Raw genomic sequence first — 27,971 nt, forward strand, 5'->3', positions numbered from 1 at the left:
CTTAAATTTGGTTGCTCCTATTATATTCTTCTGGATGAGATTGAAAAGTAGTATAATAACTTCCAGAGCTCTACTGAAATATTTTTGCTAAAACACTGCAAAAATGGTCTTCATAAGAAGAATGAAGAAATCGTCATAGGAAGAAGGAAGTTCACACAACTGAAAATATTTTTGGAAAATGCAAGCAAATACAAGGAGTTTTTCAAAGACAGGTTCCTGAGGAGCTGCCTCTACAGGCAATGCTGTTATCTCTGCTTACAAGAAGGACAATATGAAAAACCTATAAATTATTGCCAACAAGATACATAATTGTTCATGTGAAAACAAAAACAAAAACAACAACAAAATCTGACTCTCTTCACTTGCATGCCATTATGCCACTTCTTCAATAACGGTTATTATTTCTTCAGTTTCATGCCTTATTAATTGATTCTCATATTCTGTCTATTAAAGGAAGAATAAAATATTTAATTAGTGTTTCCTGCATTAGATTAGTCACTAGTTTACAATTTTGAACCTCCTATTATTTAAACGGTAGTTATTTATTATATAGAAGCTGTTGTAGGACTCTGTCAGTGAGAGGACTGAAGTAGTAGCATCTAGATATTCCCTTCACGATGAGCTCCGCAAAGAGGACCAAAGGACATCTCACAGAATGGCTGAGGTTGGAAGGGACCTCTGAAGACCATCTAATCCTACACCCCTGCCGAGCAGGATCACCTAGAGCACGTTGCACAGGATGGCATCCAGGTGGGTTTTGAATATCTCCAGAGAAGGAGACCCCACAACCTCCCTGGGCAACCTGTGCCAGTGCTCTGTCACCCTCACGGTAAAGAAGTGCCCTCTCGTATTTAGCTGGAACCTCCTGTGCTTCAGTTTGTGCCCGTTGCCTCTTGTCCTGTTGCTGGGCACAACTGAAAAGAGATTGGCTCCATCCTCTTGACACCCTCCCCTCAGATATTTATACACATTTATGAGGTCTCCCCTCAGTCTTCTCTTTCCTGGGCTAAACAGGCCCAGTTCTCTCAGCCTGTCCTCATGCGACAGGTGCTCCAGCCCTCTCATCACGTTAGTAGCCCTCCTCTGGACTCACTCCAGTAGTTCTATGTTCCTCATGTACTGGGGAGCCCAGAACTGGACACAATGCTCCAGGTGTGGCCTCACCAGGGCTGCGCAGAGGAGGAGGATCACCTCCCTTGACCTGCTGGAAGCACTCTTCCAAATGCAGCCCAGGATACCGTTGGCCTTCTTGACCACAACGGCACATTGCTAACTCATGGTCAGCCTGCTGCACACCAGGACTCCCAGGTCTCTCTCTGCAGAGCTGCTCTCCAGCAGGTCACCCCCCAGCCTGTACTGGTGCCTGGGGTTATTCCACTCAAAAGCCAGAAATCTAATTTTTTTTTTTTTTTTTTTTAACATTGGAAAGTTTGTGTAACTAAGGAACTGAAATTAAAAGGATTAAGAGAGGCTTCCAGTGATCCAGTGTTTCCTTGTGCACATGTTCTTGCTTCCAGGCCTGTCTGTAGCCAACTCAAATACTTTCTGAATTGCAGCAAGTTTTGCACAATGCTCTCCAGACTGTCAGTTCCCCTGTTACTTGCAATCTGTTCCTTGCTCTCATGAATCTCTCAAGCACTCTGCGTAAGCTAGAATCTCTTAGCTCTCTACTGTGCTTTCTTACCATAACCTCAAAAACTTCACTTCTTAAGCAGTGTTGCCAAATATTAACGTGGTCTCAGCATCTGCTATGACACAAGTATTTTTGACCAGAAGTAGATTTCTCTGTCCATTCTCACCCCATAGCTGAGCAGCAGCCTGGATCTACGTTATTATTGTGCTGAGCTTAGGCTCAGCATTATTTTCATATGGAACTCCTCTTTCAGTACACCAATAGAAGGAAAAAAAAAATCTGTGCTTCTACACATTTCTCTGACACTTAGGTCATACCTTTGAAACTGCAATGGATCCTCATTTACAACAAATTTCAGACAAATGGAAGGAAAATATACCTGGAAATTCACTGGAGCGATCTCATGGAATGGGTCTTTTGGCTGTAGTACTCTAGCAGGTACTATTTTCAAATAAATGTTTCTACAGTGACAAAAAGGGGTGGTGAAGAAAAGACTCAGCATGCAAACATATCAAAATATACTATATTATTATTATACTCCTGAGTTATCATTTTCTTCCTCCAAGACAAAAATAATGAAAGATTAACTAAAAAATTATGTGAATTGAAAACAATGGCATCAGTTCATTGTTCAGAATTTGGATTATAATAATCTATTTTATGACTTTTTAAGAAATCATAGGAAGTTTTTTCATCCTCTTAAAGAGAAATATTCTTAAAACAAGGAAATTTTACATGCCACCCCTCTACATTGCAGTATCTGAAAGTAGGAAAGGGGAACTGATATAAGACCTTGTCTTGAAAGGAGTTGTGCAATGTTGATCAAGAAAGTAAAAAGGTTGGCAATCAGAAATGTAGAGCCCACTTGAGGAATGTCCATGGTGTCATGACTCCTGCAATAATTCAGTGAAAGTTTTTCCCACCTCCCCCCTCCTTAAAAGACACCAGAACATTTCTATTGGAGAAAGAAGAGTTATTTCAGGTACAGAATAAAAATAAAAATAAAAATTAAAAAAAATGCACAAGAAACAAAGCTTACACTGCACAGAGAAAAAATACGATACTTGCTGCCAGTCCTGATACCAGAAGTAGCACATATGATGAAGTAGACATAAGTTGTTCTCCTCCTGAAAGACATGTAGTCATCAAAATGTTGTTTAGTATCACAGAAAAAGAAAGATTGCTCAACTATGTGAAACACCAGTATGAAGTCACTTCTTCCTTAGCCTAGCTCCTCATGATCCTGTAATGTGAAAGAGTAGGATGGCAGATGGTATGTGGGCCATCTCCAGTAACTTGAGACTACCAAGCATTTTGTGAGGTTCTGAGGCCTACTGAGTACTTCAAAATTCAAAGTGGCAGAGAGCAACAGGGAAATGAGAAGTTTATAAAGACAGAAGTAGAAATAGAAGAAAGAAAACAGCTAGCAACGAAGACCTGAAAAAAATGTGCTTTATTCACTATCTTCTTGCAAGAAGAATTAACTGTCACAACAGAATGGTTGGACACCTCCCTTATATTAAGAGATATTCCGGTTCTTTGCTCCTTTCATCCTAGCAAATTGAAGAAATTTGCAAATATAAAAATGTTTCTATCTGTGAAGTAAGAAGTGAGGCAGACAAGTAATATCTGAGAGAAAATTAGGTCAAGAAAATGATTTTCATTCTTACCAAACTCTACAGGTGTACTCCACTCCCCCCAGTTTTTGCTCACTAAGCAACCATTGTCAGTAGCTCTGATTTTGATGCTGTATCTTTTTTCTGCATTGAAGCTGTCAAATATGTAGGAGTTTCCAGTGATGTTTGTTTCCTAAATAGGAAAACAACTAGACTGAGAGCTTTTTCTTTGCTGGATGACAATGTGTCTGCTTCATTTAATGACGTAGACACTTACAAATTTTGCACACGTATCGATCGACAGATGAGTGAAATAACAAATAGAAAATCATCCCTTAAGAAATTAGCTTGTTCCATCTTAATTCCTTTTGTATGAACATTTTTTTCGGTGATGCTGGGAGGATGAAATTTGCAGCATTTAACCTCTGCTAAAGAGCAGAATTTTGGAAAAAAATCAATAGTGTATTTTCAATCTGTAAGTCTTTTAGCAGGAACTCCTTTGAAGAATTGGCATTCCCTTTCCCATAATTGTTTTCAAAACTGAAGTAAAGTTTAACAACCAGATTACATAGAAGTGAAACATTTGACATATATGGAAATGCTTCTCAGAAGAGTACTGAGCTTTCTTGAAAACATGCTTTTTTTTTTTCTTCTTCTTCTTCTTCCTCCTTTATACTGATTTAATCTTTCAGTTGACATTTTCCTGCATCCTTCATCTCAACCTCTCCCAGATACCATTAATAAAGTACAAATCTCCACAGTTCTCCTTTTTTTTTTCTTGTCTACAACAACAACGTGGAATTATGATCCATATTTATACACAAGTTTGAGTTTGCTAGGAAGTACAATGAACTGTAAAATGGAAGATTTTGTGACTTGCAAAGAAATAATATAAAGTTTCATATATGCAGGAATATATTTTATAAACAGTTTAAAACTATGTTGAGGAAACTTGTCAATGAGAAGCATACACAGTATACTGAAACCAAGGCAATTTGATTGGAGGATGTTCTTATACAGATGGCTTTTCAACCCAGCATAAATGTTAGATTAATAGGGTAATAAAGACTTACCATTTTAGATGTGTCTTTGATGCCTTTCTCAGGATCAGCCTAGCAACAACAGAGAACTTGAATGTTTATGATTGTTCCTTTTGTTTCTTTATAATAAAGTGTCTTGCCTTATGAATGTTTGATTTTCAGAAAACAATAACAAAAAACCCCACATGCTTCATATGCCTTCTTTTATAGACCATGAAGTTAAACAGTTCTTCCACTGAAACATTTTTGCTTACCACTAATGCTCTAAAATAATGTACACTTTAATTTTGATTGCAGAACTGTGAATCAAAGAACTAAACAACAACAACAACAACAAAAGGCTCAGGTTGCCCACAAATGAAAAGTGTATGTTTCACTTGTACGTAAGAGTATCTTAAAAAATCCTAGCAAACTGGGGCAATGTTTTCTCCATCAAAACTTTTGTCTTTGTAACTTTTGCACTGTTAATCTTTTCATTAGTTATGTTATGTCTTCCTTTTAATTTTTATTTTTTACCTTTGGAACAATGAATTCAACTGTTCCTACAAATATTTCAAGCAATATTTTTGATGGATATAATACTACTGTGTGTATTCATCCATATCATCAAAATACTTGCAATTATTAAAATGTATAGTAACAAACATATATAGGTAAGTTCTGGGAAACCTGGATATTCTGTTCTAATAACATGACTATATATATATATTTATATTTATTAAGACATGGATGGTTCTTTCCACTTTAAGTTAACAAAAAAATATACTGAACGCGAAAAAAAGAAAAAGAAAAAAAACCCTCCCACAACCCACAATGAACTGATGTGTATTTCTGCCCATTTATATCTGATTGTGACAGCTGCAGTGAAATTCACAACTGTATATAAGGTGCAGACCTACTTTAGCTAAACCTCAGAATCAGATAAGGTACAGACTTTGAGGTCATCTAAGTAGACAGTTGGATCTGGGAGGATGCTTGTTTGCACAAAAGCTGCATACAAAAGAATTACAGAATTCCAGTTAACAGTAAAACAGGAAACACACAAGAAAAAAAAAACAAAACAAAACAAAACAAAAACAAAACCACTAGGGAGAACTTGGCACAAGCTATAAGATGAGCATGTTAAATATTGCTGTTAGCATTATCTATTTAAACCATCCACTTTTCTACTTTGCATCACTCAATTTTTTTCCTCTAGTGCACTGCAAATGAGTAACATCATACATTTCTGATCTTTAAACCAGCTAGCTCCATTTAAAATTAAAATTTTAGGCAATTTTGAGCCCTTGCAACAATCCAAGAATTCCAGTTACACACTGAATTCACTATGTAACTCACTTTATTGGCTAACTACATCCTTTAGCAGAATTATGTTCATGTCAGGCAACTTCCACACATAGCAAAACCAAGAAGGCCAAGCTGGGGTGTCTTTTTTTTTTTTCTTTTTTTTTGGGGGGGGGGGAGGTGGGAGGGGAGGGAGGTGGTAGTGGTAATGGTGAGGAAGATTTAGCTCTGTGTATTCACCCTCAGCATGGGGATCCTTGCCCAGTTTCTTTAATGGCCAGCTGACTGAAAGCACTCCTATAACTGTGCAAGGATACCTTGTATAAAAAATGGAGGGGTCACTCAAACAGAAGAACAGGGGATCGGTTGTATGGTAGTGTGTGTGCAAATACAAGCAGACAAAAAGAGTTAAGTGTTATAATCAATTCTTCTTACCTTCTTTTCTATGACAACTTGATATTTGAAACAAGTGTTTCTTTTCACATGACTTGTACGAGGTGGTTGCCACTTAATTTCACAACTATGAGAAAGTCCTGTACAGTTCACAGTGACATTTAATGGAGGGGTGAGCTTCTCTGAAATAATTTAATTAAGAATAAAATTATTATGCATCTATGAATACAACTGATTAAAAAACAAGTCTTTTTACTGTGTCTTTTTAAAATATAGGTGGCTAGGTGGCTGTTCAAGCAACTGGTTTAAAAAGTTGTAATGCAGCTTTGTGAGAGTTACCAGATTCACCCCATATTCAAAAGCAGAACTTCCTGATTTAACACTCCAGTTGAGCAGCCTGGAATATCAGAAGTAACTGTAGGTAAAATGAAATTAAAACAAACAAACTCAGGTTGGAAATTAGGAGAAATTTCTTCCCAGAAAGAGTGGTCAGGCATTGGAACGGGTTGCCCAGGGAAGTGGTAGAGTTACTGTCCATTGGGGTGTTCAAGGAAAGGTTGGATGTGGTGCTTAGGGACCTGGTTTAGTGGGTGACAGTGGTGGTAGGGTGATGGTTGGACCAGATGATCTTGGAGGTCTTTTCCAACCTTAATGATTCTATGATTCTATGAAACAAACCCGTTGTAATATTTTAGTGAATTGAGAAATTTAGTCTGAGCAGCGATTTTTTTTTGTGTTCATATTAAATTAAATCAATTTCCTTCCTTTTTTTTTCTTTTTCTAACTAGAAACTTGTCCTTCCATTAAAAAAAAAAAAAAGGAAAAAATATTTTACTCATTGTACTAAGGCACTTGGTTCTTTTGTATTCTGTGGATGAACAGAGTTCAGAATTCTGAGATACTGGTATAGACCTAACATCTAGTTAGTCCCACTCAGGCATCCATAGCTACTTAATTCCAAAAGATGAGCTTGTTCTTTCATAGAACACATATTTGACTGAAATGTTCAAAATTATCTGACCTGTGGTTTCAGATTGTCTCTCTGTTCATTTTTTTTCACTCTTGTACATTTGGCTTTTCAGCCATTAAGACTAGGAAAAGGAATAAAAAAATCTGTTCTGAGGAGATTTAAATTCCAACCCCCTGGACTTGAGCAAAGTCTTTGATATGGTCCCTCACCACATTCTTCTCTCTAAATTGGAGAGGTATGGATTTGAAGGATGGGCTGTTAGGTGGATAAAGAATTTGTTGGCTGGTTGCAGCCAAAGGGTTGTGGTCAACGGTTCTATGCCTGGGTGAAGGACAGTCACAAGTGGTGTCCCTCAGGGGTCAGTCTTGGGACCGGTGCTCTTCAACATCTTTATCAATGACATAGACGACGGAATTGAGTGCACCCTCAGCAAGTTTGCAGATGACACCAAGCTGAGTGGTGCAGTCAATACAATAGAGGGAAGGGACGCCATCCAGAGGGACCTGGACAGGCTGGAGAAGTGGGCTCATGAGAGCCTAATGAGGTTCAAGAAGGCCAAGTGCAAGGTGTTGCACTTGGGCTGGGGAAATCCCAGGTATTTATATAGACTGAGCTAAGAAGAACTTGAGAGCAGCCCTGTGCAGAAGGACTTTGGGGTCCTGATGGATGAGAAGCTGGACATGAGCTGTCAGTGCGCGCTTGCAGCCTGGAAGGCCATATGTCCTGGGCTGCATCAAAAAAGGGGTGGCCAGCAGGGAGAGGGAGGTGATTGTCCCCCTCTACTCTGGTCTTGTGAGACCCCACCTGGAGTACTGCGTGAAGGCCTGGAGCCCCCAGCACAAGAAGGATTTGGAACTCTTGGAACACATCCAGAGGAGGGCCACTAAGATGATCAGAGGGCTGGAGCACCTCTCCTATGCAGAAAGGTTGAGGGAACTGGGCTTGTTCAGCTTGGAGAAGAGAAGGCTCCAGGGACACCTCATTGTGGCCTTCCAGTACTTGAAGGGAGCCTATAAACAGGAGGGGGAACACCTGTTTATATGTGTTGATAGTAATAGGACAAGGGGGAATGGTTTTAAACTAAGACAGGGGAGATTTAGGTTAGAAATTAAGAGAAAGTTTTTCACTCAGAGGGTGGTGAGGCACTGGCACAGGCTGCCCAGAGAAGCTGTGGATTCCCCATCCCTGGAGGCATTCAAGGCCAGGCTGGATGCGGCTCTGGGCAGCCTGCTCTAGTGGTTGGCAACCCTGCCCAGAGTAGGGGGATTGAAAGTAGGTGATCTTTAAGGTTCTTTTCAACCCAGGCCATTCTATGATTCATGAAATAAAATTGAAAAAAATATACATCCTTACCAATTTTGTACAGAGCAATCATATTCTTGTAGGACTGAATGTTTTGTCCACTTCCATTTACCAGGAAATAAGCACTCTTATTCTCTATTGTCACATTTTGGAATCTACATCCGGTGTGCCTTCCACAATTATCTTTGACATAATTCTGGCATCCTATGAAATCTTCTTTCCTGTATATGACAAATTGCTTCAGTTAAATATTAGCAATGTCACATGTCAGACCAGAGTTCAAAATTCCCAAGACTCAAGAAGACCTACTTACCGTGAGCTCTTCCAGTACAGGAAATATTGGGTATCTCCTGGAGCTGTCCTGCTCACATGCCAAGTGCAGTTCATGAAGGAAACATTATATATCACACAGATAAAATTTTCTATGGCTGTGCCATTCATGTCTGCAAACAGATGAAGAATATCCCACATCAATTCTGTGGAGAGACTGTGTAACTGCTTAAACCCTGTAGAGCTCTGCATGCCTATTTAGTGATTTTTTAAGCACCTGATTAGCAAAACCAACTGCATACTAGTTGGGTCTTGCAATTACATGTTTACTTCAACGTAGCAGTGATTTTATCTGTGTTGAGTCTGAGGATTATCTACCGTTGCTACAGATACTGAAAATTTCACTATGATTTAATCAGCTCAGGGACATGATGTAGTGGAGACTACTAATGAAGACGGTCACTGTTGAGTCCTTTGTTTAGATCCTCAGTTTGTCTAAGGTCCAGCCTACAATGGAATATAAATTCTGCAACTGTGAGCCAGGAAAGTTCTCTATCCTGTGTCTGTGTTATGCAGTGAAGTTTGGTTGATTTATAAAGGACTAAGGATTTAAAATAAGTTTTCCACCTCTTTCATTGTGTAACAATTAGATGCTTACAATCTTACCCTGAGACTGTTTCCCAAAACTAGATCCTGCAGAACTGTCATCATTTTGAGGAGAGAATGGCGTATTTTCAATCTTGAATTTAGAAGCATTGTTAATCTGTTCAAGACTAAGGCACTTTGGATTCAAGGATATGGGGAATTTTGAATGCACAGGACTTGATATGCCCAAATATCTATGTCATTAATGCAAAAACAAGAAAAAAATGAAGTGTAAATTGATAATTCGCTTACATCAAAGAACTGTTCAGGTTGTATATTCCCATGAGGAATTAGTTCCATGTGTTGTGTCTTCCCTATCAAAAGGTAAGATCTTCAACGGGAAATAATAATCATGCAGCAGCTACTGTCATCATGAACTGAAGGACTGCATCACAGCTTTCCAAGACAGTGAATCGTTGAGCTTAAGCACCATCACTGCCTACCATTGGATGTACCTTCATAGTGAGCCTTAAAGCACCCCCTATGTCAAACACTTGTTCCCAAACAATGTTAAGAAGTCATCATCTTATGAGAAAAATTGGCTGTCTCCTGTCCAAGCTTTACTGCAGTCCAAGCTGGAAGCCTCTTTTTCTTTATTTCCCCATAGAGCAACTGATCACATAGCCGACAGCACTGATTTCGAACAAAATGCTGTATTTGAGCAGACCAAAACTGATATCAGTGAATTCTTAGGGAGAAAAGTAAAAAGAAAGAGAAAGCACAGAACAAGCTTTCACTTATACAGTCTCTCAGCTACTGGTGAGAAGTGTCCTAAGGGGTTTCAAAGTTAAGAGCTACTTCATCGATCACTGTACTTAGCAGTCTGAGAAAGCCTGATCCCCCATTAATTTCTTCCATCCTTTATAAATCTGTTTTTTTAGTTGTGGAGTCACCGTCCCTGGGGGTGTTTAAGGAAAGGTTGAGACATGGTGCTTAGGGGCATGGCTTAGTGGGTGACATTGGTAATAAGGTGACGGTTGGACCAGATGATCTTGGAGGTCTTTTCCAACCCTAATGATTCTATGATTTATTTGGCCTCCGCCACATCCCTTGGTTGAGCAAGGAGAGAATTCAAAAGGTGTATTTTCCTTCTGGATCCTTTTCTGTCCTCAGCAGTGATGTGAGAAAAAGTAATCTTTCTCCAGAAAAGGTGCTCAAGAATACACTCTTATACCTTGTACCTCATATTTTTTCTTGGCTAGATTCAGGCAGTTACTGTGCTGTATAAAGGTTTTTGGGACTACTCTACAGAAGGGATTTTTTTTTTTTCTTTTTCATTTGAACATACTAGGAATGTAGGCACATAATAAATGTGGCCTGGTTCAAAGTTTCCAGAGGCAAAGGCTGCTATCTGGGACACCTAATACAATGAGGCTGCTATCTAGAAGACCTAATACAATGTTATATACCTTAGCTAGATATATAGAGAGAGGAATAAAATCACATCACTCAGAACACCTCGGTGGAAATATCCCTTTAACACTCACCACATGGGTAGTCAGCAGACACTACGGGAAATGTTATCAGGGACAAGATCTTGCAAAGAAGTCCCAAGAGTAACAACCATCTAAATTGTATACCTTTGGAAATAAAGTGGAATGGTTCAAGAGACTACAAATTTGCCATAATACTCCTGGATCTCTGGAAAGCTTCATCTCTTCCAAGAGTAAGGCTGGAACTCTTTCGAGAGCTCAGTTCAACAACATTTCTTTCAACAGTAGTGTTGGCTTAAGCATTTTCTGTCCTTCTCTATCCTCCGTGGCCCCTTCCTGATTCCATCCTGCCTCCCTGGCTGTGCCATTCCTTGCAGAGCATCCTAGTGAGCTGAGCTGAAGAAGTGATCATCTCCAAAACCAATAATGCTTTGCCACCCCAGTAGTTCTTATTTCATATTGCTTTTCCATCTATCTTTGCACCTTTTATTATAAGTAATGGAACAAACTCACCTGAGATGATGGTGTGGGTTAGCAACCAAGAGCTATCTAAGGAGAACTATCTGAGCTACTCCTGCTGTTGCAAGAAATGTTGAACTTATCTAGATGCTAGAGACATGTAAGCACTCATCATAATGATTACTTATATACATATCCCAACTTATATACATATTTATATATATGTATAACATCCTACTCCTGAGAGTCCAGTGAGTATGGTTCAGTAGTAAGGTGACAGACAGCTTCACTCAGTTGTCTCTTCCGACACAGATTCACTTTATGACCCTGGGTCAATCAAATCTATGCACTTCATATCTGCATTTACAAAAGGGAAATATTACTGGAATGGAAATAGGGAAGTTTTCTTCCCGTCAAGTAACTGCAGTAGTCTGAAGTTTGATAACAGGTGCTGTACAAGGGTCTTAGAGGTGTGGGTTTTGTAAAGCCTTTGGTGATGCTACAAATCAAAAATAAATAAATAAATAAAAAGAAAAAAAGGTTATTCTGGTGTCAGATTAGACAACAATCTGGTTCAGGTGTTTCCCAACAAACAGTTGAGTTGACTGGGAACATAGGACATAGGGTGAAGGGAACTCCTAAGATGGCACTGTGGTAAAAGGAAAGGCAAATGAAACCAGTTCCTTGGCCACTCCAGTGATGGCTTCAGCTTTTTATATCCAAGAGAAGCATATAGAGACATATTCAAATATTCTTTAAACTTAAGAGCCTGAGTTCTGCAGCCACAACGTTACTCTGTATACAAACCAGCCATGACCATCTGTAAAGTGTCACATTCAGATCAAAATCAAGTACACACTGGGAAGCTCACTCAAACATGCATGAGTGACATTTGCTTTGTGGATAGGACTTTCATTACAAATTTTGTGGAGATTTATTTTTAATTTCTTCTTTATTCACCTTTCTCTGGTGTACAAAATTATGGCTAACCTTTCTTCAAGATGCTGTTGATTTTTGAGCCTACTGTATTCACCTACAGTGTTAGTTGTACAATTTTACTTTTATTTTTAATAACATCTGGAATGGAACTAAGTCTTCATGAGATGTTTCTCCCATTATTTCAGTGAGATACTGATTATTTCTCCTTCCAGTTTGTGCTTGAGAATTAGTTAAATTGTTCTAGTGGCATCTTGCTTAACACCTCCTCTTTTAATAACCCTGTATTGATAACTTCTTTATCACTATTTCATTAAAAAAAAAAAAAAGTAAGACCATACTGTCATGATCATTTTCTGTATGCTGTGCTGCCAAAGGACAGCTTAGTTTCTCTGTAGTGCACTCTTTCTTCTGAACTGCCTCCTAAGTTGTTTAATAATGATAATGAAATACACAAGCAACTATACTAGCTTGTATATAATATCCTCACAAGCATCCTTTGTTTCAAACATGAATAATTTATTTCCCCATATTTTAGTATCTTTAACTATGTATGATTTTTCTTTTTTTTTTTTTCGGGGGGGGGGCATTCTTTATATCTTTTTGTGAAAGAGGTAGGGCATTTAATTGAGTGGAACTGATGTGATGATTGTGATTGCACCCAACTCTATAACAACACATTATTTTAAGCAAACAGTGTTTTCTTTACTTTGTTTGTGTGTTTGCTTCTATCTATCTTTCTTTCTTTGCTTTCTTTGAGTCAACTTAGATTAGCTCCATCACTTCTGTGGATATTATAAACTGTAGGAGTTGTATCTGCAGAAAAATGTCAAAGAAAATAAATTTGACTCTGCATTCTTTGTGGTAATCAGGATTGCTAACAAGGAAGGACTGGATCTCACTTCTGGGCCTTGAGTCCAAGACCATTTTTACTTTTTATTCAAAAGTTCCTGAATAGAAAATGCGTAAACTTTTCTCAGCTCTTGGACGCAATAGATCACATAATTTGTAAAGGATTACAAATCACATATTTGGAATTAAAACATCATACTTTACTACTGGAAACAAACAAAAAGAAATTAAATTGCTTTAACCTTTTAACCTAACTCTGAAGATGCCACCAGACTGCAGGGTGGAGTTCATCTCACTTAACATTATACAAGTGCTGTATAGCTGTGCCCACAAGGGAACCAGTAATTCTATGTTGCCTTTATAGTGGCCGGAAAGAAACAATACTTAAGACTGTTTATTCAAGCTAGGATGTGATGAATAAAGCCTTCACTCTGTTTGTTTCCCACCAGTCACTGGAAAGATAGGTCAGGATGACCAGCCTAGAGGCATCCCTCTATAACAAAGTTTTCTGCCTTTAATTCAAGAGGAATAATTCATTCTGCATCTCTCATTATCTGGAATCCACATGTAACTACTACACAGAAATGCTGCCTTTCTTCTTTTTCTATGAAAATCACAAAACTATTTTTGAAAATATCTTTTCCTTCACTTTCTTATACCTGTGGTATTATCATATATTTCTTCTCTTTAGAAAAGCAGTTGCAGTAGAACTGTACTTTTTTTCCTCAGTGGTGGGAAAAACTTTCTTTTCCATCTCAAGTAATTGCTGTGCAGATTATTGACCAAAATCTTAACGAAACAAAGTATTTCCATGCAAAGCTGTTTTCTTTCTGCATTGTAGAATTTTCCATGAAAATTGGCTACAGCTGGACTTCATACTGCAGAATAAGTCAATTTTAATTACTTTTTTTCTGAAAATGCTCAGTCCTGAGAAATGTCCACTGACAATGTTTATTTTAGAAATTTGGAAATATTATCTAGGTTGAAATCCTGCTGCAGTGACTATTCTCATTCAGACTGATTAGAGAATAAAAGAGACTGATTAGACAAGAAAAAATCTGCCCAATAACCTGCTGGTTGTAAGTAATATATGACCATGTAGCTTATCATGTCTGATAATGCTGTGACTTTTATAACCATTGGAAAGGAAGGTTTCTTACTGGAAAACAAACAAACAAACAAAAATAACACTTTCACCCTCCCCCCCCCACCTTGGGAGGGGGGGATGGGCAGGGAGGGAATACCTTATTAATGCTGGGCATCTTACTTAAGACTAGACCTCTGAGTTTATTTCCCAGCTTTACCTCTGAGACATTTAGAGAATTATTTTTGCCTGTAGGGGAGTATTAGAGCTGTAACTATTGCTTACCTTTTTTTCTGTGCTATGAGGATAAATTTATGCTTACATTCCTCTGACATTTTTAGAGAATTATGGATATTGTGAAATATTCTACCTCAGTATTAAAATTGGAATAAGAGAAAAGACACATAAATACTTCCATTCAACTGGTACTTAAATGCAGTACTACTCAAAGGAATTTACTCTGTATAGAGATTTTGCTCTATGAGTTTAAAAATCTGAATATTTCCAGGCAAGCTGTGCGTTCTGCAAGAGAATACAGAAAGTGACATAGGTACTCTTCAATACTGTAATGCAGGTTTTGCTGTAACAAGCAAAATACTGCTACTTGGATGAACCCAATAATGCTGTTAATATGGTCACTTTTCATTTTTAGATATTTTTAAATAACTATTTTCAGATTGCAGAAAAAATGTGCTAATAAGCCATCAAAACGTTGTCTAAGACAGTCTTTGGAGACAAAAGCATGCATTTTGTAAGTAGTGTCTATCCACCCCTCACGGAGTTATTTTAAGAATATTACAGCAACACAATGACAAAATAGTATTTCGTTGCCTAGCTTCTTTGGGATAAAAGTTAAAAACAGAGAAATAAAAAAATAAACATACCTCCTCCTTGCAAAGATGTTTCCCTGTGACGGTTATAGTAAAGGGGCACAGAAGGGACGGAAGCCATAAATTTGCCTCGGAGGCATATTTTTCTGTGCTTTGTTAGTGTTATTTCATTATTAAGGTCTTCTAAACTGCTCACGTAAGAGGGTGTAAAAATACCGCCTACGTCTTACTCATTTCCCTTACCCCACACTTCCGTAAGGCAACAGGGAAAAAGCACAGCTACATCCATTGTGTTGCTACAGGAAGGCAAATAAGTAAGAGGAGAGTGACATGCTCTTCACCACTTCCTTTGCATAATTTTCATTTGTTCCTGTCACCTGTGTTTCACAGAGGCTTCCATACCGTGCACAACTTCAAAGGCAGATGAAGATGCAAGTTGAACTTCTGGCTCAGGTATAGGTCAGCACCATTGTTACAAACGACACCACTGTTTTCAGCTTATTGCCCAGGTTCACTGCCCTGCATGGGAGATTATGCCTGGTGCTGTGGACTTCATAACAGCTGTTCACAGCTCTGCCTCAGTCATACTTAAAGACAGCTCCCATGACACGCAAGTTCGTGAAGTGTTCCATAGATGGGCAGAAAACCAGTATCACCAGCTTCCACAGCTTTTCTACTTGACAAAGTTAATGTCCTCTATGCGTACATATTTTTTTTGGGGGGGTGAATTCAATGCACAGTCAAGGAAAATTTCTTCTGGCATGCAAATGCCCTGAGTGTACCAAAACAGCACTATGGCACCTGCTTGTACTAGTGCCCTGGTCCTGGGATGGTGTACAGTCCCTCTTGCCCTCTGGCTGCAGAGTCTGTATCCTCCTTCCAGATGCATTCAGTGATGTGAGCATAGTCCTGAGCTATCACACTACCCAGGCATGGAGATGCATAACTGCCCAGGTTAACAGGCTCTGTAGTAGCCCAAGGCTTTTTGTCTGATTTTGAGACTGAAGCACGTGCCTGGGCCCTGAAAGACATTTGTCCAGCAAAGCATCTTTCTGTGAACTGAGAAACATAGCACCTGCCTTTTCTTATGCTGCATAGTACAGTCTGAGACCCTAAAACTCAGAAAGGCAAACTTTTGGCTGTTCAGGGCACAAGCACGTGGGATCCCTTGAGAAATTGTGCTTAGAGATAATAGAACAAATGAGAGCTGGGAGATATTTAAAGATATTTCTCTTAGGGCATAAGAGAGCTCAATCACAGCATGCAAGAAATTGGGCAAGGGAAACAGGAGACCAGCTTGGCTAAGTTAAGAACTCTTAGCCAAATTCAGGCACAAAACCAAAACACATAGGCAGTGTAAGCAATGATAAATATCCTGGGAAGATTATAGGGATATGGCCTGGGAGTTCAGTGAGGCGTCAGGATAGCCAAGGCACAGCTGGAGCTAGAGATGTAAAAAATAACAAGAAGGATTTCTTGAAATACATAGGGTAACAAAGGAGGATAAAAGACACTGTAACCCCCTGATGAGCGAAACAGGAGACCTGGCTACAACTGGCATGGAGAAGGCTGAGGTACTCAGCAACTTTTTTGCCTTAGTCATCATTGGCAAGTGCTCTAGCCACACTGCCGAATTCACGGAATTCAAATACAGGGATTGAGAGAATGAAGAACTTCCCACTTTTGGAGAAGATCCAGTTCGATCTGAGGAGCCAGAATGTGAAAAAGTCTACTGAAGTTGAGATTCATTATATATGGATGTCCAGCAGTTTGGTGCAGTTCTCCATTAAAGAAAAGACCCTCATTAAAAAGAGAAAAAAGAAGATCTGGTCAACTAAAGATGAGTCAATCTTACCTCTGTGCTAGGTAAGATCATGGAGCAGATCCTCCTGGAAACTGTGCTAAGACACATTAAAAACAGAGAGGTAATTGGTGACAGCCAACATGGCTTCAATAAGGGCAGACCATGCCTGACAAATCTGGTGGCCTTCTACAACGGGGTTACAGCACTGGTGGATAGGGGAAGAGCAACTGACATCATCTACGTGGACTTGTGCAAGGCATTTGACACTGTCCCCCATTATATCCTTGTCTCTAAATTGGAGAGACATGGATTTGACAGATGGACTGCTCAGTGGGTAAGGAGTTGGCTGGATGGTTGCACTCAAAAAGCTGCTGTCAATGGCTCCATGTCCAAGTGGAAATCAGTAACGAGTGGTGTTCCTCAGAGACCAGTATTGGGGTTGGTGCTGTTTAACATCTTTGTTAGTGACGTGGACAGTGAGATTGAGCGCACCCTCAGCAAGTTTGCAGATGACACCAAGCTGTGTTGTGTGGTTGACATGTTGGAGGGACAGGATGCCATCCAGAGGGACCTTGACAGACTTGAGAGTCGGGCCTGTGTGAACCTAATGAGGTTCATTCAACAAGGCCAAGTGCAAGATCCTGCACCTGAGATGGGGCAATGCGAAGCACAAATGCAGGCTGGGCAGAGAACGGATTGAGATGGACTTGTGCGAACTGATGGATGAAAAACTGAACATGAGCCAGCAGTGTGTGCTTGCAGCCCAGAAAGCCAAACGTATCCTGAGCAAAAGAAGCATGGTCAGCAGTTTGAGGAAGGTGATTCCCTCTACTCTGCTGTCATAAGACCCCACGTGGAGTACTGTGTTCAGTTCTGGGGCCCCCAGCACAGGAAGGACATGGACCTATTATAACAAGTCCAGAGGAGGGCCCCAAAGATGATCAAGGGTTTGGAGCACCTCTCCTATTAAGACAGGCTTAGAGAGTTGGGGTTTTTCATCCTGGAGAGAAGGCGGCTCTGGGGAGACCTTATAGTGGCCTTCAGGACCTAAAGGAGGCCTACAGGAAAGCTGGGAAGCTATTCTTTACCTGGGAGTGATATGGGACAAAGGTTTTAAACTAAAAAAGGGTAGATTTAGATTAGATATTAGGAAGAAATTCTTTACTCTGAGGGTGGTGAGGCCCTGGAACAGGTTGCTTGGAGAAGCTGTGGATTCCCCATCCCTGGAGGTATTCAAGGCCAGGCTGGATGGGGCTCTTGGCAACCTGTTCTGGTGGGAGGTGTCCCTGCCCATGGCAGAGGGGTTGGAATTAGATGATCCTTAAGGTCCTTTCCAACCCAAAGCATTCTATGATTATATGATTTTATGACTGTGATTACTGATTCCTCTGCCTTTCTCATGTTTGAATTACTTGAACAGGAAAATAAGTTTATGAAACAACAACATTTAAATCTGATGACTTATAATGTTCACTGAGTGTACCTGTGTTTCTACACTTATTCGTTATATATCACTGAACAGTGGTAAATCAGTTGAGATCTGTCCTGCTTCTGTTTGCTTGTGTCTTGTACAGCTTCTTTCCTATAACCCTTTGTTTTTCTTGCCCTTCTGAGCAGAGGAGGAATTGGGAGTTTCTTGAGAAGATGTTTCCTCTTCTTCAGGTCTCATTTCCTCAATTGTATTCATAGATTAGCCAACAGGACACTAGACTGTTCCCTGATATGACACTTCATTTGAGAAGCTGTACAAGTAAGATCTTCTGTTCTCTTTCTCACTTTCTATGGTAAAGACTTATTTTAAAACTGGAATGAAATGTGGTTTTGGGATAAATTTTTATCAGCAAGCCTGAAATGTCATTTTTAGTGAGGTATGTACAATCCATCCAGCTAGATGAAAATAGTGCTAAGAAGGTTGGAAGCTAAAAAATTGACCTTCGTATTCATCTGTAAGGTGCACAGAATGAAACAAATCTTCTGTGGAAAGGATATAATTATGTAATTAAAGACTGTGTCACAATTAATATGCACACATCCCAAAAGAAATAGGGTGGTATAAGCAAATATAAGTGAGGATGAATAATTTTGCTCTACTTTCACAATTTACTCTTAATTTAAATTGTACTTTCTAAAGTATTGAAAATTCTATTAAATAATCACATGGTACATGGACAGTTTCTTTTGTGATATGGGAAACTGTTTCAACTCTTAGTTAACTGTATGTTTGACTTTTTTTAAGGGAAGACTTGTGAAATTGTTGAGATATAGACATGTTTTCTCATATACTTGATGCTTCACTTCATGCAATCATTTGGAATCACATAGGAACATTTAGATTTTCTTTGGTAAGATAATACTGATTAGATAGGAAGAAATATTATTTCCCCTCCATTGCCATAATTATAAGGACTTTACTCACCTTTAACCTCATTATAGTGACTCAGGTGTGTTTTCAGGTGGAAGTGAGAAAGAACCACAGCTGGACAGCTGACCAAATTACTCATGGCATTTGGGATCCTGTGAAAAGGATTTGGGACTTATCTGAGCAGTGGGATCTGATGAAACTGCATTAGTTACATACACCTAAAGTTGCTCCTACTATGGTTTTACATCAGCTTGAACATAAGAGCTGTTTTTCCAGGATTTGCTGATTTCATGGGAAAGAGAAACAAAAGAACAAGCAAATGAGAATCTCGTGTTCCACCTCAAGTGCTTGATAACTTGATCAGTTTGTCAGGTGCAGGAAAATGTGCCTGTCGTGAAACCCTAGTTTTGCTCCTGTAATTGTAACGCACACTACATGACAGGTGTAGGGATGAAGCAAAAATACAACAGAAGCCCTGTAAACTTGTAAGGTTCCATCTAATTCCCACAGGGGCAGGGGAATTCTGAAGGCCTGGGAGTAATGGGTTCTCCCCCAGGGATGGCAGCAGATGCAAATTCATTTTCTTTTTCTGGTCCTCTATGAAAATTACTATTTATTTATTTACTTATTGGTAGAAAACACTAAAATTAAAATATCACAGTCAGTTAAACAATGTGTGACTTATGCAAAATAATAAAATATTTTTATTTTTAAATTCTCTCTCTCTCTTTTTTTTTTTTTCTGTTTTAAAATGCAAGCAATTTGTCAAATTTGACCAGAATTGATGAGCTTATTTAGAATGATGGTCTGCTGAGTTATAGTGCAAAACAGCATTTTATGCTGAAAAAATTATTTGCATGAAAATTTTAAAACAACTCCATTTTAAAGGTCATATAGCTGAGTAAGAGCTACATGAATTCAACCCAGAAAAGGTTTTTCTTATTTATATTTTATTTCTTCTTTCAACTGAAATTACATCAGATTAGAGTTCACCATTTTTCCATTTCTTTTGTATTATGTTAATAAAACAAATTCATAAAAGGTAGAATACTGTTGATTTTTCTTAGCTAATATTTTTAAGAGCAATTTTGTTTTTACCTCTGAAACTTACATACAAATTAACAATTACAGTATTGGAAATCTTAGCAAACCATTGCTGTTAACTACTGTAACTTATGTATGCTGGATATATGAAGCTTTATAGCACAAAAAGCATTAAACTAGTTACTTTTCTGCTGTAACGTTCTCTGGATCCAAAGCCCTTAGGTTATTCTCTTTATCAGCTGTGATTTTAAACATAATTACTCATCGTATTTTCAGAAAAAAACAAATTGCATATTTTCACAGTAAAAGCTCTACTAGCCAGTACTGGAAAGGATATTAAAAATAGAGTAAAAGAGGCCTATGGTTTCTTTGATTCATCGGCATTGTTTCTAGCTCTGCAGAGTGCAGTGTGTGACTGGAGTTTGTACTGAATAACCAATAAGGGGAATAATCTAGGCACCAAATCCAGAGTCTGCTACAGTGGATATTTAGTAAGCCATCATGAGACAGTTCTGCTTGCATGACTATTAAACACTCATGTCAATAACAAGAGATTGAACTCTCTCCATCCCAGCATGAAAACAAGAAGCCACCAGCTTACACCATCAAGAGAAGGCAACAGCATGGAAAAGGAAACAGCGTAGGAAGGAGAGATGTAGTGTAGTTCAGCTGTACAAAGAACTCTTGCTCCTTTAATTTTTCCTTGAAAAATAGTTCAGAATCCTTAAAAGGGATGATTGGTAAAGAACTGAGAAAGTGGGGAGAGGGGAGGTTATCCTTGGAGATGAAATTTAGATGTAGATATGAATATGGGATGTAGAAGAGTGATACATTAACCCCTGTAGAAAGCAGAATGGGCTGCTACTAAACTGTATCACAGGAAAGGATGTAAAACATAAAATCACCTGTGAGCAGGACAGAGGCATGGAATCAGTTCTGACAACATGGCTGAGACATTCAGAGGTCTCTCAACAAGCCCTCGGTCTCTCTCTGCAGCTATCAAACCCTCCTCATCTCATCTATGTGGCAAAAAAGACCCCTCTGTTCATATATCTTCCCCAAGATGAAAAGCATATCACTTTTCCTGTCTGATGCTCTGCCTATTATTGTCTACATCCATACATTTATGCATCATTGGTCCTGCACTGACAAAAAAATGTCTTTGCTTTTTCTTTGTATATTGAATCCCTGCAAAATATGCCTGCTTCTTCATATATTTTTTCTTTTTCTAGATAGAACTATAGAATATATATTGGCATATTAACACTTCCCTTTTAAAGGAAGGTAAGGAATATATAAGGGGCAAACACATGAGTATAAGAGCAATAGAAAGCAGGAGGGAGAAACCCAATTTCTCCTGCCCTTCAAATTGGTGGCACTGCTTGTGTGTTTGGAAAAGCTCAGTCAGGGTATGTCAACCAAGGCTCCCTCAGGGACTGCCTGTCCTCTTCTAATCTCTGACATCAAAACTTTCCAGGATGGCAAGAAAGGAAATTCTAGTTGTTGTGTAATGGATATTGTCTTTTAAGACATCAGTTAATTCTATACTACCCTTTAATGAATCAATGACAAAAGAAGGACTTTGCCACCCTGCCCTTGTGCCTGGTAGGGGCAAATTGTATAGGGAAACTTGGAAGTTAAAGCAATTGAAAGATTAATGAAAGCTAGAGCAGAAGAGTTCAAAACCCATCAGTGCTGCATACAAATTCCTACATAATCTATCATGGAACACATAAGCCTTCAGGTGAAGCCACTCTTGAAAACTGCAATGTGGGATCATGCAGAAGAAAACTATTTTGTTTTCTTTTGTTTTGTTTTGTACAGTAGAAAACTATAATGTTTTCTTTGTCAGCAGTGACAGAGGGAGAACTTTACCTTGCATTTGGTTCAGACCTTAGTATTTAATTTAGCCCCAAGTTGTGGCATGTGGTGAAGTTGCATGCAATCACTCCATCTTCCTTGAAACAATATATAAATTGTTTGCAACTAAAAATGAAAACAAAATAAAAACCATGACCTAATATCAGGAGATAAGTGAAATCACCAAAATAAGGGCACATCTTTCAGTCCATGTGGCAGATCTTATTGGAAATATGTTTCTGTTTCTATGTCACTGTTCTATAGTGTACAGAAAGGTAACCACTAAGTTATGAAATGTGTTTTTATGTTATTATGCTCAGGTAAAGCAAAAGATAATTGGGGTTCTTGTGACTAGTGTGCATTCTCCCCTTGGTCACTGAGAAAATCTCATTATGAGAGAAAATTCAGTCAAACCATCTCTGCCCATGTAGCACCTGTGGCAATATGCCAAGTTGGTACCAGATGAGATGTAAGACAAGTGGTCTCATGACAATCCAGCATGCAAGTTACTCATACTCCTTTTACTGATGATGTAAAGAAGAAAAATACAAGTACCAAGTGGCATTCTACTCCTGCTGCAAGGCAAAGCACCAATTCTGCTACCTTTCTCCTTCGTATTAACATTTCTGCATGCTGAGTGCATGTATGTGAAGGGAATGCTTTGGCAAGTGCTTGGAATGGCTTCCCTCAAAACCTCTGCAAGAGTCCACACAACATTTTCTTGATGGATACATCTACCATAGGTATGTTCCATGTTGCTAGTGTTTCTCCCACAAGCCAAGGAAAGGCTTAGAATACCCTTACCTATAATTTCCACCTTGTGCTGAGTAGGCAGAACTGGTTAGGCCTGCCTGTTATTCAGGGACCTTCTTTGAATGCCAGGCTATCTGCCTACCTCAGGAAAGAACCGGCTTTCAAGCTCTATCTAGGTTTGCAGTTCATTTCCAATGCAATAGTGAGCATTTCTCTCATCAGGTGAGCAATTCTCTCATCTGCACATTCTCAAGGAGTGAAAGTAGTTTAAAATACGTTTTCCCATTGTCTGCTGATTGTAAAGTTGCCTTTGCTGGAATACTTTCACTATGATAATGAATGTGGTAAAAAGTTGAAAATTCACTGTAAAGCTGCACTTTAGAGAAGTTGCTTGGTCAGGTAACCAGATCACAAGGTTTAGAATAGCAACAGAGAAATAAAGGAAACAGAACTAATTGTATGATCAGTAGTTGCTATAATGTGGCCACAAGGAATGAGGTAGTTGACCTATATTGTAATAATTTTTTTTTTCTTTTTTTTTTTTTCTGATTGGCTTCTTGTACATTAAGCATAAAATACAGTTAGATGAATGGTGTTTATGCATGTACTGTGGCTAACAGCAGATGAAGTAATGCTGAGGGAAGTCATTAGTTTTTTCTTAGTTAAGAGAAAATATTATGACTTATTTGTTCCCTTTCTTCTAAAGAGTAATAGCTTGCATAAATGGCAAGGGGTTTTTCATTGGAGGCTTGTGGGATCAATTAAAAGAAGATATGTAGAATTACTGTGAAAATATGGAAACAGAATCCAAAGACAAAGGTAAACAAATGCTCTGCCTTGCCTTCAGAGGTGTAAAGTGCAGGGCATTCTGCAGACTGATTCCAATGTGAACGCCCCAAAGAAAATGGGCACTTCATTTGATGCGTTTGTCTTACATAAAAGCTTTATTGCTAGTGGTGAGGTTGTTATAAGGAGGAGGTGGGGATTTATTTTATGGTTTAAATTTTGTTTCTCCTTCATCAGTAACCCTGAGTTAGATCTGAAGGTGATTTCATGAAACATTTCACATGATAAACACACAGGGAATGGTTAATGTTGTTATTTCACAGGGGAATCAAGAGAACCTCTTTGAACCTGGTAGAGTAAGCAAACTGGACAGGTCATGATGAGGAAGCCAACAGGTCTCAGTAAGAAGACACAGAATTTGCTTTTTCTTCACAACCTGATAATGCTTATTACCAAGGTCCTTTCAGGAAGAGAAACACCTTCCTGAAGCAGTGAAGCCTTGAAGCACTGAAGCACATGCATGCCAGAGCATGTGCAATGATAGTGGTACTGAACTGAGACAAGCTAAGTTGTGTAGCTTTTTATAGTCCTCACACAAATACTTGCATCAAGCACACCCATAAACATGTGCCAGATAGAAGTCCACAATTATGTCAAAATTTTATTTTGACAAATTTCATTATGCTAATGTATGTGAAATTGGGTGATCTTGTGAATTATGGGACAATGTATTTACTCAGTACAATTACTGTATTCACAGAACAGGAAATGAGAGAGCAAAGGAACTAATTATGATGGAGCTGCTCAGAACTGAGTTGTTCTGATTAATAATCTGTAGAGGAACTGAAAGGGTCCTACTACAGGTTGAAGATAGTCCTGTGACTCATGTGGCTACTCAGCTTCTGTAATTCTTGAAACTGGGCCCTGCGGACTCTCATAACAGGATTACACTTGGAACAGCAAGTTCCTGTACTGGGGAAGTTGGGTCATGATGTAACTGTTACAGTGAATTAGGATACAGGAAACTAGCCAATATAAAAGTTAATTTATTGCCATGTGAACTTCCTTAATTATGAAAAGAAAAAAAAGGATTAGAACAGTTAAAACCCTCATTATCTATACAGAATAAACAATGTGCTATCAATTTCAGTGTAAGTATTTTAACTAACTAACTTCTGGGAATGTATGATTTCCCATCAGGAAATGGCAGGAGGAGACATCACCTTCTGTGTCAATATGAAGCTGGAGTACATAGAACTCTTCCTGGAGATGGGCGAGGAGTTGACAGACAGTTTAAGTGTCAGGATTACAGGGAGGGCAGGGACAGGGGACATTGTAGTGGGAGTGTGCTGGAGGCACCTGATCAAGAAGACCAGGCAGATGAGGCCCTCTACAGATAGAGAGAAGCAGCCTCCTGTTCACAAGTGCTGGTCCTCCTGGGGGACTTCAACCACCCCGATATCTGTTGGAGGGACAGCACAGCAGGGCATAGGCAATCCAGGAGGTTCCTGGAATACATTGATGATAACTTCCTTCTTCAAGTGATAGAGGAGTCAGTGAGAGGAGGTGCTGTGCTGGACCTCATTCTCACCAACAAAGAGGGGCTGGTAGGGAATGGGAAATTCAAGGGCAGCCTTGGCTGCAGGGACCATGATATGGTGCAGTTTGGGATTCAGAGGGCAGTGAGGAGGGAGCACAGTAAGCTTGCTACTCTGGACTTTGGGAGAGCAGACTTTGCCCTCTTTAGGGATCTGCTTGGTAGAGTATCATGGGAGAAAGCCCTGGAGGGAAGAGGGGCTCAAGAAAGCTGGTTAATATTCAAACATCACCTCCCTCAAGCTCAGGAGGGATGCATTCCAGCAAAGAGGAAGTCACGCAAAAACACCAGGAGGCCTGCATGGATGAACAAGGAGCTTCTGGCCAAAGTTAAACAGAAAAAGAAGGCCTACAGGGAGCAGAAGCAAGGACAGATAGCTTGGAAGAGACACAGAGACATTGTCTGAGCATCCAGAGATCAGGTTAGGAAAGCCAAAGCCCTCTTAGAATTAAATTTGGCCAGGAACACCAAGGGGAACAAGAAAGACTTTTATAGGTACATCATTCATAAAAAGAAGACTAGGGAAATTGTGGGCCCTCTCCAGAAGGAAACAGGAGACCTGGAATATGGAGAATGCTAAGGTACTCAGTGACTTTTTTGCCTCAGTCTTCACTGAAAAGTGCTTGAGCCACATAGCCCAGACCCCAGAAGGCAAAGGTGGGGATTGGAAAAATGGTGAACCAGTGTAGACGTAGTCAATGAACTAAGACCATCTAAGGAACCTGAAGGTTCACAAGTCCATGGGACCTGATGAGATGCATACACAGGTCCTGAAGGAACTGGCGGATGTAGTTGCTAAGCACCTGTCCATCATATTTGAGAAGTTCTGGCAGTCGGGTAAAGTTCCCACTCACTGGAAGATAGGAAACATAACCCCTGTTTTTAAAAAGAATAAAAAGGAAGACCTGGTCAACTAAAGATGAGTCAATCTTACCTCTGTGCTAGGTAAGATCATGGAGCAGATCCTCCTGGAAACTGTGCTAAGACACATTAAAAACAGAGAGGTAATTGGTGACAGCCAACATGGCTTCAATAAGGGCAGACCATGCCTGACAAATCTGGTGGCCTTCTACAATGGAGTTACAGCACTGGTGGATAGGGGAAGAGCAACTGACATCATCTACGTGGACTTGTGCAAGGCATTTGACACTGTCCCCCATTATATCCTTGTCTCTAAATTGGAGAGACATGGATTTGACAGATGGACTGCTCAGTGGGTAAGGAGTTGGCTGGATGGTTGCACTCAAAAAGCTGCTGTCAATGGCTCAATGTCCAAGTGGAGATCAGTAACGAGTGGTGTTCCTCAGAGACCAGTATTGGGGTTGGTGCTGTTTAACATCTTTGTTAGTGACGTGGACAGTGAGATTGAGCGCACCCTCAGCAAGTTTGCAGATGACACCAAGCTGTGTTGTGTGGTTGACATGTTGGAGGGACAGGATGCCATCCAGAGGGACCTTGACAGACTTGAGAGTCGGGACTGTGTAAACCTCATGAGGTTCATTCAACAAGGCCAAGTGCAAGATCCTGCACCTGAGATGGGGCAATGCGAAGCACAAATGCAGGCTGGGCGGAGAACGGATTGAGATGCACTTGTGCGAACTGATGGATGAAAAACTGAACATGAGCCAGCAGTGTGTGCTTGCAGCCCAGAAAGCCAAACGTATCCTGAGCAAAAGAAGCATGGTCAGCAGTTTGAGGAAGGTGATTCCCTCTACTCTGCTGTCATAAGACCCCACGTGGAGTACTGTGTTCAGTTCTGGGGCCCCCAGCACAGGAAGGACATGGACCTATTATAACGAGTCCAGAGGAGGGCCCCAAAGATGATCAAGGGTTTGGAGCACCTCTCCTATTAAGGCAGGCTTAGAGAGTTGGGGTTTTTCATCCTGGAGAGAAGGCGGCTCTGGGGAGACCTTATAGTGGCCTTCAGGACCTAAAGAAGGCCTACAGGAAAGCTGGGAAGCTATTCTTTACCTGGGAGTGATATGGGACAAAGGTTTTAAACTAAAAAAGGGTAGATTTAGATTAGATATTAGGAAGAAATTATTGGATGGTGAGGCCCTGGAACAGGTTGCTCAGAGAAGCTGTGGATGTCCTGTCCCTGGAAGTGTTCAAGGCCAGGGTGGATGGGGCTTTGAGCAACCTGTTCTGGTGGGAGGTGTCCCTGCCCATGGTAGGGGGGTGGAACTGGGTGATAATTAAGGTCCCTTCCAACCCAAACCATTCTATGATTCTGTGATTCTATGATTATATGACTTGACAGAAAATCACAAAATGCACAAAGTAAGCTCTGAAGAGGGTTTGGATCCCACTTTTATTTATTTATTTATTTATTTATTTATTTATTTATTATTTGCAGTTTATTATCAGTGTTTGACCTAGACGTGGATGTTTTTACCAAAACAGTCAACTTGAAAGTGAATTTCCCCATAGTTGCTCTGTCAGTCTGAAGATTGATTTGGTTTGCTTATGAAATGGAGGGGAGTTGCATGCCAGAGTAGTGTAAAAGCACCACTGACTAGACCAGCACATTATACCACAGACTTTTAGGGCCGATCTGTGGTCTTTTCAAAACCAGAATCATTGCAGAGGCTTTATATGACTAGCTTTCTAACCTTAAACTTGAAACATAACAATTTAAAGAACTGCATGCATAAGAAAGAGGATTGCTGATCAGGAAGAAGTTGATAATCAGACAATCTTTCAGTCATCTTTATTTTTGTTTCTCTGCCTTAATGTATTTTAAATTTATCGCTTTTCTTTGGAGGTACCAGACCTAGAAAGAAAATGATATTAGAAACTTGGGTATGGATTAGAACTTTATTTATTTTTTCCTTATTATTTTTATTTCTTAATCTTACAAACAGATACATTTGTGCTCTAGAATTACTCAGGCCCCAAGCTGGCTTCAGGGACAGTGAATTTTTTTGTTGAACACAAACTGGCTTTTCTTTTTACACAAACTAAATAAGCTTAAAATCTTAAAAGCAATTTTCATATCCTTCCAAAAATGAGAAACTA

The 27,971-nt window shown here is 39.5% G+C and overlaps 1 protein-coding gene across 1 annotated transcript; it reads right to left on the reverse strand.

Moving 5' to 3' along the window:
- Positions 1–6: 6 nt before the first annotated feature.
- LOC308191971 (granulocyte-macrophage colony-stimulating factor receptor subunit alpha-like) lies at positions 7–15,004 on the reverse strand. Its single transcript, XM_080584945.1, has 9 exons — positions 14,802–15,004; positions 8,552–8,681; positions 8,290–8,459; positions 6,009–6,148; positions 4,323–4,361; positions 3,304–3,442; positions 2,673–2,760; positions 2,013–2,094; positions 7–444 (listed from the first exon to the last, which is right to left on the reverse strand). The coding sequence occupies exons 1-9, from the start codon at positions 14,866–14,868 to the stop codon at positions 373–375; spliced, it is 927 nt and encodes a 308-aa protein (XP_080441071.1). The 5' UTR covers positions 14,869–15,004; the 3' UTR covers positions 7–372.
- Between the last annotated feature and the right edge of the window lie 12,967 nt (positions 15,005–27,971).

Source organism: Anser brachyrhynchus (genome assembly GCF_964034855.1).
Source record: "Anser brachyrhynchus genome assembly, chromosome: 1".
Taxonomy (NCBI): domain Eukaryota; kingdom Metazoa; phylum Chordata; class Aves; order Anseriformes; family Anatidae; genus Anser; species Anser brachyrhynchus.

Excerpts from the sequence above, each read along its gene's own strand:
- LOC308191971 (XM_080584945.1), bottom strand. The coding sequence starts at position 14,868 with ATGGCTTCCGTCCCTTCTGTGCCCCTTTACTATAACCGTCACAGGGAA. Across the intron at positions 8,460-8,551 it reads CTGTACTGGAAGAGCTCACG|GAAAGAAGATTTCATAGGAT; the intron begins GTAAGTAGGTCT and ends TGTCATATACAG. Across the intron at positions 445-2,012 it reads TCGCTCCAGTGAATTTCCAG|ACAGAATATGAGAATCAATT; the intron begins GTATATTTTCCT and ends TTCCTTTAATAG.